The 16,030-nt window shown below is 37.7% G+C and overlaps 2 protein-coding genes and 1 non-coding gene across 3 annotated transcripts; 2 read left to right on the top strand and 1 right to left on the bottom strand.

Moving 5' to 3' along the window:
- Positions 1 to 419: 419 nt before the first annotated feature.
- Positions 420 to 1,163, top strand: LOC130713398 (uncharacterized). Its single transcript, XM_057563170.1, has one exon. It carries the CDS (start codon positions 420 to 422, stop codon positions 1,161 to 1,163), a length of 744 nt encoding a protein of 247 aa, XP_057419153.1.
- A 9,333-nt stretch (positions 1,164 to 10,496) lies between these two features.
- On the bottom strand, positions 10,497 to 10,569 carry TRNAR-ACG (transfer RNA arginine (anticodon ACG)). Its single transcript has one exon. It is a non-coding gene; the product is annotated as a tRNA-Arg (tRNA).
- Positions 10,570 to 10,630: 61 nt separating this feature from the next.
- LOC130714530 (uncharacterized) lies at positions 10,631 to 14,511 on the top strand. Its single transcript, XM_057564439.1, has 8 exons — positions 10,631 to 11,110; positions 11,318 to 11,811; positions 11,927 to 11,999; positions 12,630 to 12,710; positions 12,815 to 12,878; positions 13,651 to 13,738; positions 13,886 to 13,970; positions 14,118 to 14,511. The coding sequence occupies exons 1-8, from the start codon at positions 10,982 to 10,984 to the stop codon at positions 14,202 to 14,204; spliced, it is 1,101 nt and encodes a 366-aa protein (XP_057420422.1). The 5' UTR covers positions 10,631 to 10,981; the 3' UTR covers positions 14,205 to 14,511.
- The last annotated feature ends 1,519 nt before the right edge of the window (positions 14,512 to 16,030 follow it).

Raw genomic sequence — 16,030 nt, 5'->3', positions numbered from 1 at the left:
TGTTGCGTTTCTCGTGGGGCGGATCTGATGAAGTCCGAAAGATTGCGTGGGTGTCTTGGGATCTGGTTTGCAAACCGAAGGCGGAAGGTGGGCTTGGAGTAAGAGACTTGGAGAGCTTTAATCTAGCCCTACTTGGGAAATGGCGATGGCGTCTTCTACACGAACGTGATAAGTTATGGCACCGTATTTTATCAGCTAAATATGGTGCAGGTTCGTGCTCTAAACACTCAACATGGTGGAAGGACCTGCTAGCTTCTTGTACAGATGTGGAGGGCTCTTGGTTTGATAATACTGTGAGCCACCGAATTGGAGAGGGAGATGATACATGCTTCTGGACTGATAATTGACATGGCAAAGGTTTGTTCAAAGAAACTTTTGCTAGCTTATATTTGTTGTCTGACCAACAAGAGTGTAAAATCATGGAGATGGGTTATTGGGTGGAAAATAGGTGGGTTTGGGACCTTAAATGGAAAGAAAGAATTTCTGGTGAAGATACTTTGAAACTTGGTGTTATGAAGCAGATAATCTCTTCTTACTCGCTGATCAAAGGGAAAAAAGATACATGGGTGTGGACTTTGGAAGGCGATGGCCATTACTCTGTAAAGTCTGCTTATGATCTTATCTCTGGCTTGGATACTACAGCTGGTGTAACAATATTCAGTAAATTATGGAAGGCGTGTGCACCTTCGAATGCGGTGGCATTGGGCTGGCGTGTTCTCTTAAATAGATTACAGACAAAGGAAAATTTAGCCCGAAGAAATATCCCAATTGGCAATCTTTCCTGCCCTTGGTGTGGTTCAGAAACAGAATCTACTTCTCATCTGTTATTCACGTGTGGCTTTGCGTGGAAGGTATGGACTCTGCTGCTTCGCTGGCTTAATTTGGTGCTGGTGCTCCCTGATGAACCGAGCTATCACTTTGCCCAATTCGTGGAAAGCTGTTCTTTATTGAAAAGAAATGCATTATCAGCTGTGTGGTTGGCTTCAGTGGGGATGTTATGGAATGGAAGAAATTCAGTCATCTTTAGGGAGGAGACAGTGGATACTAATGACTTGAGTGAAAGGATAAAATTAAAATCATGGAATTGGCTCAGGGCTAGGCAGCATGAATTTCAATACTCTTTTTTTGAGTGGTGTAATGATCCTTTGCTTTGTCTACCTTGATGGATGGGTTCTTTTATTGCAGATATATGTGGGTGGCATTGGAGGCTTTGTTTCCTACTGCAAACTGAGACCACTGAAAATCATCGTTGGTTGGTGGGAATATTTGTACAGAGGCTTATAATTCAGAGTGTATGGCGTTTGAAATTCTGGTTCGTGCACAGGACAGATGTCGAACGCGATGTTGGGACAATCGGTTCGACAATTGCACAACAGTACATAAATTAAATCAACGAAAAAAACACAGGGAATTGTTAACCCAGTTCGGTGCAACATCACCTACATCTTGAGGATACCAATCCAGGAGTCAATTCACTATCAAATAATAGCTCTCAGGTCACATGAAAGTCCCTCCTATACCTAAGTACTCCCCCTTAGTATAGAGCCTCTTCAATGTCTACCACTATTACATAAGTGAATCTAGCTTAGCCCTTCTCCTCTAAGCTATGAGGAAACTTCCCCTAACTCCTAATGATCACTGCCACAGTGACCGATCCCTTACAAGAGATTGAAAGATAGATCTCATGATCAAACAACAATTTGAAGAGATTACAACTCAACTAAACAAACCAACTCTAAGCCATATGATTATCAATGGAGGCAGTAGAGAGGTGTACAAAATAACAGAACAAGGACTCACAAAACAAAACCCTAAAAACCCAATCCTTGGGTGCCCAAGGCACAATTTGCAACTAGGGTTAAGCCTCCTTAAATAGCCGTTCTTCTGGTCTTGATCTTCAATGGGCTTGCACGAAAATAGAGTCCATAAAACAGATCTGGAACAAATCTTTTAAACCAGTAACAAATCTTATCAAATAAGATTTGAACAAAAGATAACAACTTTCACAATTTAAACCAAATCAAATCCTCTTCAACAGATTTGATTCCACTATAATATATTCCAGATAGCATAGAGAAGCTTCTTCAATAACCCTAACTTGATTATCACGAAATCCATCCAAAGCTTCTAGAAAAATCAGCCAAACACACAGCAGATCCGCAGGGACAAATGTCACAGCACGATGTTACAACATCTGGTCCCACATCTTGGCACACACATACATTAGCTAAAATGCAGACAACATAAAAAAAGGAACAACAGCGTTGGATCAAAGTAAGAAGCATTGTTTGTGGAGGTTATATCTCTGGTCTGTATGGCAATTGGAGGGTTGAATCTAATTTGGTTCTTATGACAAACTTGACTTATATGGTTGCACGCTACTCGTGGATATTCTCATGATGAAGGATTAAGTAGTCTTGGCTTATGTTTTGGAGAAGGATTTTGAAGGAACTTGAAGGAATTTTCTGCCTGCCTCATACTTTTGAAGGCTATTGTTTAGAATGCAGGAATTGTGCTGTATTAGTCCCTATGATATTCTATATTGTCCTTCTTGGAGACTTCATTTTGATTATTGAATCCATGTACTCTTTTTCCTTCACCAGGTTTTCCCAAGGGGGTTTTTCCGGGTAAGGTTTTAACAAGGCATGTGTTCTCTAATCTGTCTCTAAGGAGGTGCTGGGTGGTGGGTTTTTTAGTAGTAGGAGGTCCTCGCTTTTGATGTTAATTGTATTGCTACTACTCTTAATTTCTTTCCTCCTCTTATCTCATTTGTATTGGGTTGAAGTACCCCTTGTACTTCATTCAATATAATTCAATATTGCTTATAAAAAAAAAAAAGGGAAATGCCACCTAGAACCAATATATGGGCTCTAAGTTGTAACACTTGAAGAAGAACATTAAAGGCTCTACATTTAACGAGAGTGCACCTTCTTTGACTCAATCAAACAGCAGGGTAACTAGAAAGACATTGTTTACCTAATATCTTGGCCACTTGGCATCAAAATCAGATCATTTATTGTTGTTCATTGCCCACTAGACTTTCTTCTGTGAGCGAAGCTACTTTTCTAATTCAAGGAAATTAATATTCAAGATGGATATGGATACATCATTCACTCATACGTTTAGCTCTTGACAGCTCCACTCATCTTCATTACTGTGTCATTCTCTCAAGTTGTTTGCTTAGGAGGGAGTGGGGATTGTGGTTGCCCAACATGTTCCAAGGGAGAAGAACAAGGTTGCTGATGTTGACCAGTACGGTTTATGGAATAGTTTACATCCTGGCTATCTCCTCCTTCCGCGTTTATGCACCGACAAAGTTTGATTTACACATATCTCATCTCCACCTTAAGAGAAGTGAAGAAAAAAAATATAAATAAAAGATGTGATAGGTGATGTAATAAGTAAAAAAGAAATTATCATTCATTCACACCTCTCACATCTTTTTCACATTTATTTTTATCTATTTCTCTTTTCTCTATCAATCAAATCATTCATCACATCTTTATTCTCTCTTTTCTTTACTTTCTCTCTCGTTTATTCTTATCTCTCTCTTCCTTTACCTCTTTTCACCTCATTTAAGGGGTGTGAATGGAACTCTTGATAGACGAAGACCGAGCAAGCACTTTAATGTGTTCCAAAGCCATTAATTACAAACTTGCAAAATTTATCTACCCTACTCTCAAGTCTCAAGTCTCAATTATGCCTTTCCCTCCCACAGTTTTCACTATAGGCCTTTAGAAGTCAAGCTTAAAATAGGACAAGAGCCCCCACAATGGGTACACCACTAGTTTAACAATAATGATTCTTTCACACCTCTTAGAGAGGTGGAAAGAGGTGGAATGAGGAGAAAGATAGGAAGAAAAGAAAAAGTAAGAGAAAGAAAGTATGAGATGTGATAGATGATAAGAGGAGAGAGATAGAAATAAAAATAGGTGGAAATGAAGTGTTTAAAAAATGAGGTATGTACATATCATTACTCCTAGTTTAATGGTGGGAGAGGAAAGATGAAGAAAAGGAAAAAAGAGAAAATGATTAAATTTGAAGAAAGACTAAACGTGCTAAAGGAACAACTAAGAATAAGATTAGACAGTTTCTTTTAGATTTCAATCTAATCTGTAGAATTAATTAGTTAATTTAAATTCCAATAAGACAATAGGCTCTAAGTTGCAACAACATTTAAAGAAGAATAAAGACTCTAGGGATGGCAATGGGTAGGGTTTGGGTAGGGTACTATAATACTCATCCCCATACCCACGTTTTAAAAAATTACCCGTACCCGTGCCCATACCCGTGTGGGTAGCAACTTGAATACCCATCCCGTACCCTCTGGGTACCTATATGCCCGTACCCGTGTCCATTACCCGTAATTTAGCTAACCAAAATATATTTTTCACTAATTTTTGTTAATAGAAAACAAAAAATACAACTAACTTTTTAAATAAAAAACACTAATATAAATACAAAAGATTATCTACGTAACAAATAAAATCATTCAAATAAGAATATATTTTTTTAGAACGAATAAGCAAGTTGTAGGTTATTAACTTACTAATTTTAAAATAAGTGGGAGTAAATTAGCAATGATTATGAATACTTTAAATAGTCACCTATTTTCTAAAATAATTAAGTTTGAAAGCTAAAGTTAATTTGTTCATATAATAATAATAATAATAATAATAATAATAATAATAATAATAATAATAATAATAATATGTGTGTGCGGGTATGGGGCGGGTTGGGTACTATAGTACCCATACCCGCACCCATACCCATTACTTTTTGCGGGTAATTACCCATACCCAACTCCATACCCATCTAGCGGGTTTTTACCCTACCCATAGTGAGTATTTTTTGCGGGTACCCTATGGGTCCGAGACCCATTGCCATCCCTAAAAGACTCGATCTGCATTTAAAAAAAAAGTTATGATATATATATATATATTTCCATCATTTTTCCACCTTTAATTTATTTTTTATTTATTTCTCTTTTCTTTATTAATCAAATTAACTATTACATATTTATTTTCTATGTGTTTTTTCTTCCACTTGTCTACATGAAAAAATGAGGTGTGAAGATATAATATTCATAGTACTGTAGACTTTGTATTTGACTCTATCAAACATCAGGGTCACGAGGAGGACAATGTATATCTATTAGTATTATTAAGGTTAAAAAGCACTTTTGGCCCATGATGTTTCAAGTTTGTGCAAATTCTACCCCAACTCTATTTTTGTCGATGTTTCTACCCCTCATGTTTTCAAACAGTGCACCGTCTACCCCTCCGTTAGTTAAACATTAAAAAACTAACGATATGACCTGATTTGACTTTTTTTTATAAATATTTTTCTGACATGCCACGTGGAAATTACAAGTGAAATTGAAAAAAAGGGGCATGAGAGATTCAAACTCAAGACCTGTAAGTAACAAAATATGCATTTACCCAGTTCAGTTACATACATAATTGATATATACATCAAACAAATTTAATTTATATCATTTTCTTGATCATCATCAACTTCATATACTCCTCTTCATCTCTCCAATCCACTCGGGAATTTCTCCTGAGAAAGCCTAACTGACAGAGGGGTAGACGGTGCACTGTTTGAAAACATGAGGGGTAGAAACGTCGACAAAAATAGAGTAGGGGCAGAATTTGTACAAACTTAAAACATCAGGGGCAAAAAATGCTTTTTAGCCTAGTATTAATATCTTGGTCACTTGGTATAAAAAAACAGATCATTTAATGCGGTTCATTGCCGCTAGACCTTTTTTTTTTCAATTAACCCACTAGATTTTAAACAGCTTCTGGGAGCGAAGGTACATTTGTAGTGGAATGAAGTTAATATTCAAGATGGTTAGATGGATATATCATATATGGATACATCATACTCATGACTTAAAGGAAGACTGCTGATGCTGAGGGAACATTTAAGATTAGAAGTTTCTTGGATTTGGATACCCTCCTGCTGCATTTCTCTAAAGCTTCTGTGCAGAACAAACATGGACCGTATGATTAATCCAATGGCAGTAGAGGATAGTGTGCTGTATTGTGGGAGTGGTCCACATAGTCATTTCATAATTTTACTTTGTTCAATAGCTAGCTTTGCAAAACCATTTTTTTAATTAGGTAGCTTTTTAACTTTAAGGTTTAGGTTATGTTAATTATGAGTTGACACACCTTCTTCCTCTTTTTCACTTCTTTTTACACGATGCAAAGGAAATAAATTAAAACGATGACGTCTTTGGTGGGTCAGTTAAAAACTGACTCACGGTGCTACACATAAAATTTTAGATGTAGTGACAATAATACCCTCAATTTATTTACTCCTTGGACAATATTATCCTCATCTTCTTCACTGGTTCTCTGCACTGTGCTAGCAAATTTGAGAAAATCTGTTTCTTTTTCTCAACAGCTTATCCTTCTAACTTATGTGGATGATGATGAGCTCATTCCAAAACCAGGTGATGGAGATGAATCTGATGGTGGCTTAGAAAACATAGATGAAGAAGAACAACCTTCTTTATTTTTTCTCATCATTTTCCGTGATTCAAGGGATTGAACCAACTGCTCCAACTCCTTCATAAAATCTATTGCACCCCAATGATTGAAGCTTGGTCACCCTGTTTCATGAGAGAAAAAGGAAAAAAAGATTGGATTTTTAACATGAATAAAGCAAAAGAAGGGGATTTGAAAAAATGGGTATGTCAATTTGACTCCATATTTCAAGAAAGATAAGAAAATAGTTGCATACCCTTTGAATATATTGATTCTCCACATCTTCAAGCACCCCAAACCTCCCCTGCCCAGATCCTCTTCCATGAGTCCCAAGAATCAGATCCAAAAAAAGCACTGAACTGAGCAAAAGTTTCAATTTTTTGTTTTAGTTTGGCATTCAGTTTGAGTGTTTTTTAGGCAAATTTCCAGATTGAGTGTTACTAAGGCTGAGTGAGAAGATCAACACATAAGAGAGAGAAAGAGACGCGCAAGGAGAGAGAGCCCAAAAGAGAGAGGAGGGTTTGTTGATGACAATGATATTTTAGTAAATTTAAATTTCTACTAACTTTAATCTCAACCTGTCAATTTAAAATTGATATATCCAATGGTTGTGAATAAACTGAACCACGGTGGTACAGTTTTTAAGTGTACCACCGAAGCCAACACCAATTAAAACTACAACTTAGGGAAAGTCATGCTCGATGAGTCAACCAACAACAATGGAGAAATGCCCTCCGACGGAGAGTGCCACACCAACAACAATGCAGAAGCTTTACCTTCACAAAGCAAATGATGACGGTGAACCTCCCAATCTCGCTGAAAAAATTCTTTAATCCTACTAATGACAGCCAAATAATTATGGTAAATAAGATGAATCATATTTACAAGCCCCAACGCAAACCCTGAATCTGAGAAGAGATCAACTTTGCGAAACTCAAATTGCCAGCAAAGTTTCAGACCAAGAAACATCGCAAGTAACTCTGCCTGGAGACAATATGAAACACCAATGTGACAAGTAAACCCAAACAGCCACGTATTGTCCAGAGCAAAGCGTGCCATCACACCTAGCTTGTCTCGGGTTGTTGAAGGAGCTTCGGTCAACATTAAGCGCCACAAAATTGGAACGAGGTGGTTGCCAAGTAACCCATCGTTGAACTTGCATTGAGCTGCCAACAAGTTATACTTTCGCAACCACATAAAGTAAGCCCCATGCATCCTGTAAAATGCTTGTTGTCTTCATACCCTCATCTGTAAAAATAAAATAGCATTGGTGCTTCCAAATAGACCACGACAACACAAGCACCATCGATAACGCAAAGCCATCAAACAACCGCAACCATTCCTTGACATGTTGCATTGAGAAAAACTAGTGGATGCACAATATCAACAGCCCGCGAAACCTGATATGCACAACTGCATTCACATATAATGGAAAAAGATCTCTACAACAACGTGGCACGCTGGACACAAATCCTAAGCTATGATCTTGCAATGGCATATAAGAGAGCTAGTAGGCACAACATCGTGGAGGACTTGCCACACAAAAAGTGATTTTTTTTCGGGATCGACAACGACCAAACTCAAGCCCAACACTGATGGGAAATTCAACACAAATAACAATAACAACTCTAACAAGCAATGCACAACGGATAATAATTTTCCCAACTTGCTGAATTTGTGAGGAGCAACAACAAATAATGCAGCAACTAAAAAATCACAAACAAAGAGTCACCAAGATTTTAACGTGGTAAAAACCTTCTCAATGTGAGAAGGAAAACATCCACGGGACCAAGCCGGTAATAGAGATCCACTATAATCAAATCAGGTTACAAGAGAGTCTTAATACGTAGCACAATTCGTGCACATCAATGGCCAAACAACTAAGCAACAAGTATGAAATAGAGAACCAAGAAAACCAGAAAAACCAGATTTTGCAGCTACTGTCCGACGCAGTTTTCTCCCAACACAAGAATCATCTCACCGATCACACCGTTCAGATTGAAGAACCACGAGTCACGAACCTGCTGTCCAAATTTCAGCCCGATCGGACGGTGAACGAAGGCGTGCGACAGATCTAAAAATGCTGCTCAGACTTTGTGCGAAAATCCTTTTTCTTCTCTTCTCTCTCACTTTTCTCTTTGCTTCTCTTGCCAAATTAGACCTCTCTCTCAACCCTAGCTGGCCCATCTCCACTTGTTTAAGTGAGACAAAGTGGGCTTACATATTTGAGCCTTTCTCCACATAGGAAGGGAGCCCAAAACCCCAACAAACACTTCGTAAAAAAAAGCACCCGCATCCAGTAAATAACAACGATAACCTTCTCTAGTAGTGTAAATCCCATCTAGCCTAGGATGCCAAGCAGAACAATCAATGGTGTTGTCATCGAACATAAAAAAAAAACCGCATTTGGGGGTACGGATTGGATAATAGTATGAGGGTGGACTGTGAATAACGAGAAATGATCAAAACCACCATTGAAAATAAGTCCTTCAAAGTGAGTTTTTTATCATGAACATAAACAACATGAACCAACTCACACAGAGGGCCAAGGTCAGATCAATTCACATACCAAAAATATGTGTCACATAACGGCAAAAGGGGGATCCCACAATATGACAAACAATCAAGACATGACTTCCTGCATTATATCTTACACCCATAATCCAAACGTGGAATTTTCCACCATCATGCAACAATCTCCAGAGTTGCTTCCTAATAAGTGCCACATTGTTTCAATATAACCCTCTGAAGACTAAGTCCACCACGCCTCTTCGGCCTTGTCATTTTTTTCCAAGACACGAGAGCCATACAGAACCAAATCAGCGTCGTTGCTCCAAATGAACCGTTTAGCAATATAATCGATTTGGTCACATATAGATTAAGGCACCTGTTCTGGGGATCGGAAATATCGATTACTACTGTAGCTCAAGCCCCACAATCCTTGTAGACCAGAGCTAAGAGACTATTGTTATGTGAGTCGAGAAGACCGACCACCCTCTCCACCCGACCAGATTATTGGCCCGGGAGGATCGGGCTCGAGACCGATCGCTCCACCAGCCGATTGCGACATACTCGACAAACGCCGGCTGTGGATAAGATCTGGATCACCTCACCCATCTCATCGATGACCCAAGACATCGGTTGCAGAGGGCTAGGAACGAGACTCGAGGCTTAGCCCATGGTTACTAGGAACCCCTAGCCATCAGATCTCTTAGGACAGTTGAAGCCCCAGAGAGATCCAACGGCGGGGAACCAAGGTAAGATAGGGTTCCTTAATTCACTAGAAGCCAAGTTATTCATTCTCCCACACTTAGAGATTTTCTCAGCTAATTCGTGAACTAACTTAGGCATCAGAGTGCCTTTGCATGACCCCTCCCGGGCTCAACTCCTCTACCCCTTTCCAACTCCTGGCACCACCCCCTCTTCTCAGTTTGGCGTTCCACCGCTCCCAATCTCCTTCTACCCACTCCTGGGTGTTCTTGGTCGCTTCCCCTGGTCAGCACCCAATTAAGTTTTATAACGAGATAACAATAATGATAGAACGAGCAAGAGTGACACATATTGGCACAAATTACATTTCCAAGAAGCAAATCTCTTGGCAACTCTATCAACAATAAAAGATAAATCTTCCTTCCGATGTTTCCCACATGAAGACTAATTTATTAAGCAAATTACCTTTTCAAGAAGTCTATTGGCAAATCTATCAACAATAAAAGATAAATCCTTCTTTCAAGGTCGCCCATGAAAAATAGGAAAACCCAAGCACTAACCAAGGTTGGTCGTAAAAGGGGATGGAAGTAATAAGCCACAACATATAGAGAACGAACAAGTATAATAAATATATGAACACATGTTAATTTTTTTTTTTTTGGTGCGAACACATGTTAAGTTTATTTGAACAATACTAAGCACATATATTATCAAAAAAATACTAAGCACATAAATAAATATAAAATTCCAAAAAAAAAGCAACGAGCACAACAATACTAAGTGCCAAAACGACTTCACTGGGGATCGAACCCAGAATCTCTGGTTCCGTAGACCAGCGCCTTATCCATTGGGCCATGAAGTCAATTTACTGTTAAAATCCAGAATTAACAATTTGACTTTACTTTCAAGGTAAAGCTACGCTTGTCCCCTTGTCTGCTTTCGCCGCCAACTCGTGAAAGCCTCAGCACATAGAACAAGTTTGGTGCCTCAACCACCGGAAAGCGCTTCTGCACCATCAACAACAACAACAACAACCATTCTCAGTTCTCACATTCACCACCGCTTTGTTTCTTCTTTGCCATAACAATCGAGCTTCTTGCTTGCAGTTGCAGGAGGGAAAAAAGGAACTGAGATTCTCACGTACGGTGAACAAAGCATAGCACATGTTGAGGCTGAAAATATAGGAATCCCAATTGTTAATCCTTTTCCCTTTTTTCATGGACGGTGGAAATTCAACATTCATAGCATCAATGCCTTAAAATAGCAATTTGAAAATGGGGGAAAAGCAATCTTTGCGGAGTAAAGCTTCCCACTTTGTTTCAGATCTCACCACTCTTCTTCTCAACCCTATCTCTGATAACAAAAACAACAACAACAACAACAAACCCTCTCCTCCTTCCTCTGTAAGTTGTTATCTCTTTCTCTTAATGTTCCTGAAATAATTGATTATTGGGTACCCTTCATTATTTGACTGTGTTATTATTCCTGGATTGAATTAATCCTATGTAAACTAGATGATGGGGTTCATTGAAATGATGAAAAGATTGTTTTTTGATAAAAGGGTATTTGTTATTTTCTGCTGAAGTTTATTTGATTGTTTGTTTGTTCAGGAAGAAGAAGTGGGGGAGTCAAAAGAAAGTGAATTAGAGGGTGCCCATGATTTAGTTGATGGGCCTGATACTTCATCCTTCACTGCATTCCTCTATTCTTTTTTGTCTTCCTCTGATTCTGGGGGAAACTGTGATGTAACTGCAGCTGCTGCTGGTGGTGGTATTTTATTGGATTCTGTCATGAAGGAAGATTTTCGTGTGAAGAGAAGCTTGTTTTCCAGGACACTTGGTCTGGCCATTCACCAAGCTGTCAGAATGGGCGGGTTTCGCTCGAAAGATCGCAGGGATGAGTCGGAGGCTGAGTTTGATGATGGGTGTGGTGTTGAGATGAGGCATTTTCAGCCTGTCAAAGTGCCTATTCCTGTTGTGCCTGTGGATGATCATCCGCCGGAAGTTTCTGAACCTTCGAAGCTTATTTCAGACAGTGTAAGAAATGCTGTGTATGATTCGCTTCCGGCTATTATTCATGGGAGGAAATGGCTAATGCTATACAGGTACCTAATGGTGAAGGTTCATTGGCTTGCAGTGGATTCTGTCATTCTTTGATGAAGTTCCAGAATTTTGTTGAAAAATGTTTATTCTGCTGTGGTCTCTTTGCATTTTATGCAGTACTTGGAAGCATGGTATATCACTTGCAACTCTTTACCGGAGAAGCATGGTTTGGCCTGGACTGAGTTTGCTGGTAAAGTTTCTTTGTCCTTGAACATACATACCAATCTTATGTATGTATTTATGAATTATCTCTCTCTTCTGTATTAGAGTTTTTTTTATAGAGGTTAACTATCAAACATTTTATTTTTTCCTTTGAATCGACAAATTGATGTTTCCTTGGTCTTTATTTGATTGATAGTTTGAGCAGCACTTTGAATTGCAAATAGGTTCCGGGTCATAATTAGTTTGAGTTAGTTTAACGATTATTTTAAGCCGAAAGACATGAGGTATATATTTTAAACATGTCGTAATTCGAAGATGATCCCAACTGTTCTAGTTAATCAGTTTCGTTGATGATCATGGGGTAGTTTGTATATCAGATAGGAAGTTTTGACATCGTGATAAGTAGTAGCATGCACTAGGTTAATCCTTTAAGGTGATTATGTGTTTTTGTGAGCTTACTGGTTAAACAAGTTTGTGCTGTCCAGCTCTAAAGGTGCATATTAGAATTCTGATACTTAGTGGTTTGGCTCATTCTTCTCTGGATTAACAAAGCTATGTGCATTATTGTGTCCTTTAATCAGCAAGAGTGCAAGACATATTTCTATACTTTACATTCATGGATTGGTTCTCAATGTTAGCTATCCTGTTCCAATACCAGGTTGTTGGAGACCGTAAAGGAGCAGTATTTGGTGCCGTGGTTGAAGCACCTCTTATAGCGTCTAACAAGAGAAAGTACCAGGTCACCTTTCTGTCCTTTCTATTATGCTATTGCTACTGTTGGCTGCTTCATTCTGCAACACTGCTAAATTTTTATCCTATATTTTGTCATTAAATTTTGTACAGGGAACAAACAATTCATTTGTTTTCACAAATACCTCTGGTTGTCCTGTTATATATCGCCCAACAGGTATCTTTTTTTTGTTTGAATGTGCTTTCTTTATCCTTTTTTGCTTTTATTGAAGTCAGTGATTCACTTGTTCTATTTGTCCATTACTTGTATAGTGTGAATGACTATCATTAAATGAATTAATTTTTCCATCTCAAAGCTTGGTGGAGTGAAGAGAGAAGTTATTTGGTATTGATTTAATGACATATGGGTCCCCCGTGGATTATGTGGTGCTCATTTTAGAAATATGCCATGAAATTTCCAACATGAGACTAAATGAGCACCAAATCTGACTGTAAAAGGCTTAGTTTGTGAATAATCATGAGACTATATGACATCCTGCTAGAGGAATTGCATCTTTCAACATATAGAACCAAATCCCATTGAGGAAGGCTCATTGTTTCTTTTTGCATTTGCCAGATGTAATATTTTTTTGTCAGCAAGATTGAATTTTAACTCAGCGCTATTCCATCTGAATGTCTTGTTAAAAGTCATGAATTTCCTGGGATGTTTATGGTTTCATCAAACAGAATATTGAAAAACTGAAGCCTGAATTCAATCTTCAAGCATTTGATCAACCAAAAATAAAAATTCAAGCTGTTGATTTAATTTTGTGAGTTTCAGCGTCAGTAAGAGGCTTTACTCAAGTTTCAAAATGTCATAAATTAAAATTACACACATGTGGCTCTCATCTTACATCTTAGAATTTGATCCATATGATGTCAGAATGTGATTATCTGACTTAGGATTCCAAATTCTGCTTCTCTTCTCTGAACTAACTACAATATTGCAGGAGTAAACCGCTACTTCACACTTTGCACGTCCGACTTCATAGCGATAGGTGGGGGTAGTCATTTTGCACTTTATTTGGATGGTGACCTGTAAGTACTCTACTTCCATAATGCTATCCCCCCCCCCCCCCTCTTTTTTTTCTCTCCTTGAACTCATAAGCCTGCCTTCTATGATATCATTCACCTGGGTGTGTTTTCTTCTTTTGGGTTTCAATTTCTTGACATATTTACTCAAAGATTGAATGGATCAAGTTCAGTCTCAGAAACGTATGGGAATCCTTGCCTTGCACACTCTCAAGAGTTTGAAGTGAAGGAAGTAGAGGTACACATAAAGCTCCCCCAATGTTTTATCCTCTTTTCTCTATTTGTTGGAGCTGATTAGTTTCCCACTAAATCTATTAATTGAAAGGACATTGACTTAGAATTAAAAAGGAAAAGTTAAATAGCAAATGCTCTTTGTTCCATGCAGTTATGGGGCTTTGTATATCCTTCAAAGTATGAGGAAATAATGGCATTAAGCAGAAAAGAGGAAGCACTTGGGCTCTGTCACTGGTAAATATCTCTAAACATGTTTCAGATGTTAGTCAAAGTGCCTTGAAGTTTGCCGAATCATAAGCTTGAGAATTTCTGCTAGTGAGGGATGCTCAGTTGATAATATGATGCAGAGATTTTATGTAATCCACTCATATTATCACTATGTAACATGCTTGTAAATATTTACAAGGTTGTATATACACAGTTTATTAATACCCTTTACAAAATCGCCAATTTTGCACAGAATACAAGTTGGAGCAAATTTATGTGTTTGTATACCTTCTACTTAAGGGAATTGATTTTGAATGAATGTATATAACTGATCCAAACATGCTTTTTGCAAGGTTTAAGTATGTCAACAAGTCAGACAATAAAAAGCTAGCCTCACGAAGTATATCTTATGAAGTGTATCTTCGGATACACCATGGACATAAATAACTTCCCTCAACTTTTGCGGTTATCCACTATGATTTTCCACCTGTATCCAAACATGCGAAAATACATTTAGGGCATGTTTTGTGTTTGTTTAGAAAAAAATGTGATTATAAGACTATTAGAAGGATATCTCACATTAACTAGTGATATGTTTAATATAATTCTTATAAAGGGTATAGCAATTCTCACCTCTAAGTTTTTAAGGCAGAGTTATGTCTAACACAAATTCAAAGATAATATCAAAACTTATCATAGATCTGTCTATTGGACACTTTTAACATATGGGTCACCTCTTGATGTCTCTAATCCTGCAAATTTCACACTTTTGATGTCAAGTCTTGGTGTGATGAGGTGTGTAAGAAGAAAATCTCACACTGTTTTAAAAATATGACCAAGATAGTCCTCATAAAGAATAGAACAACTCTCACCTTTAACTTAACTTTTGTTGGGTTAAGTGTTGCAATTCCCCACTGCTATATTAAAAAGGAAAAATATTTCAGAATTCTTCCAAAACCTACAATTGCCAAAGCCAAATATGAGAGGATAAAAATCAGTGTGTTGTTGTATATATTCTCTGTTAATATCATGACACTTGATCTCACAAGGACAAGGTTAACTTTTATATTTATTTTTTTTAAAGGGTAAAATAAAATTATGGCCCTAATTAGTAGATGCTTTATAGGAGAGTAGGTAGTGTTGAAAAATTTTCCCCAGATATGACAGCGGGATAAAGAGGATAAGCATAATGCATTGGCATGCCGCAGTAGTGGATTCACAGTCACTTTGAAACATAGTTTCATCAACAAATGCATGCGTAAGATCCTCTGTTCTACCCTACCAAGATCAGAATTCTCTAATGTGCCCCATTTGACAAAGAATTTGTCGACATAAAAAAGGACAATGATTATAGCTTAAACTATTTAAATCAGCTATGATATGAGTATTACTTTAGAACATGCTCTCGTGACTGAATCATTTTAAGTGTTCTTAAAATTTTAAATAAGTGATCAAAATGCATGCATTTCAATTCATTATCACTTGATAGAGAGGTGAAATAATGTTGTCCACTATCGACTGAATATCGTCCCGAACAACCTAAAAAACTCACAATCAAGTAAATATTTATCTTGTCCAAGAGTTAGTTTGGCGAAATAAAACTGACTCAATTGGTAAACATCTAAAGAGCACATAAGTCTCATCGTGCTCTATAAATACATGTTTGATTGCTTAATTATATAAACGCTACTTAAAATGCTATCTAAATATTTTTCTAATAGTTAGAGTTCCTCCCTCTCTGACCTAAATTAATTTTTATATTTCATAATTGACCTGTATATAAAATAGGCTTAAACCTCATATTAGTCCCTGTCTTTGTGTCGTCGTCTGAGGTAGGTCCCTGACCGGAAAAATTTA

This window comes from Lotus japonicus, chromosome 4 (assembly GCF_012489685.1).
Source record: "Lotus japonicus ecotype B-129 chromosome 4, LjGifu_v1.2".
NCBI lineage: Eukaryota > Viridiplantae > Streptophyta > Magnoliopsida > Fabales > Fabaceae > Lotus > Lotus japonicus.
Note: the sequence above shows the minus strand (reverse complement) of the source record. Positions and strands in the feature narration are given on the sequence as shown.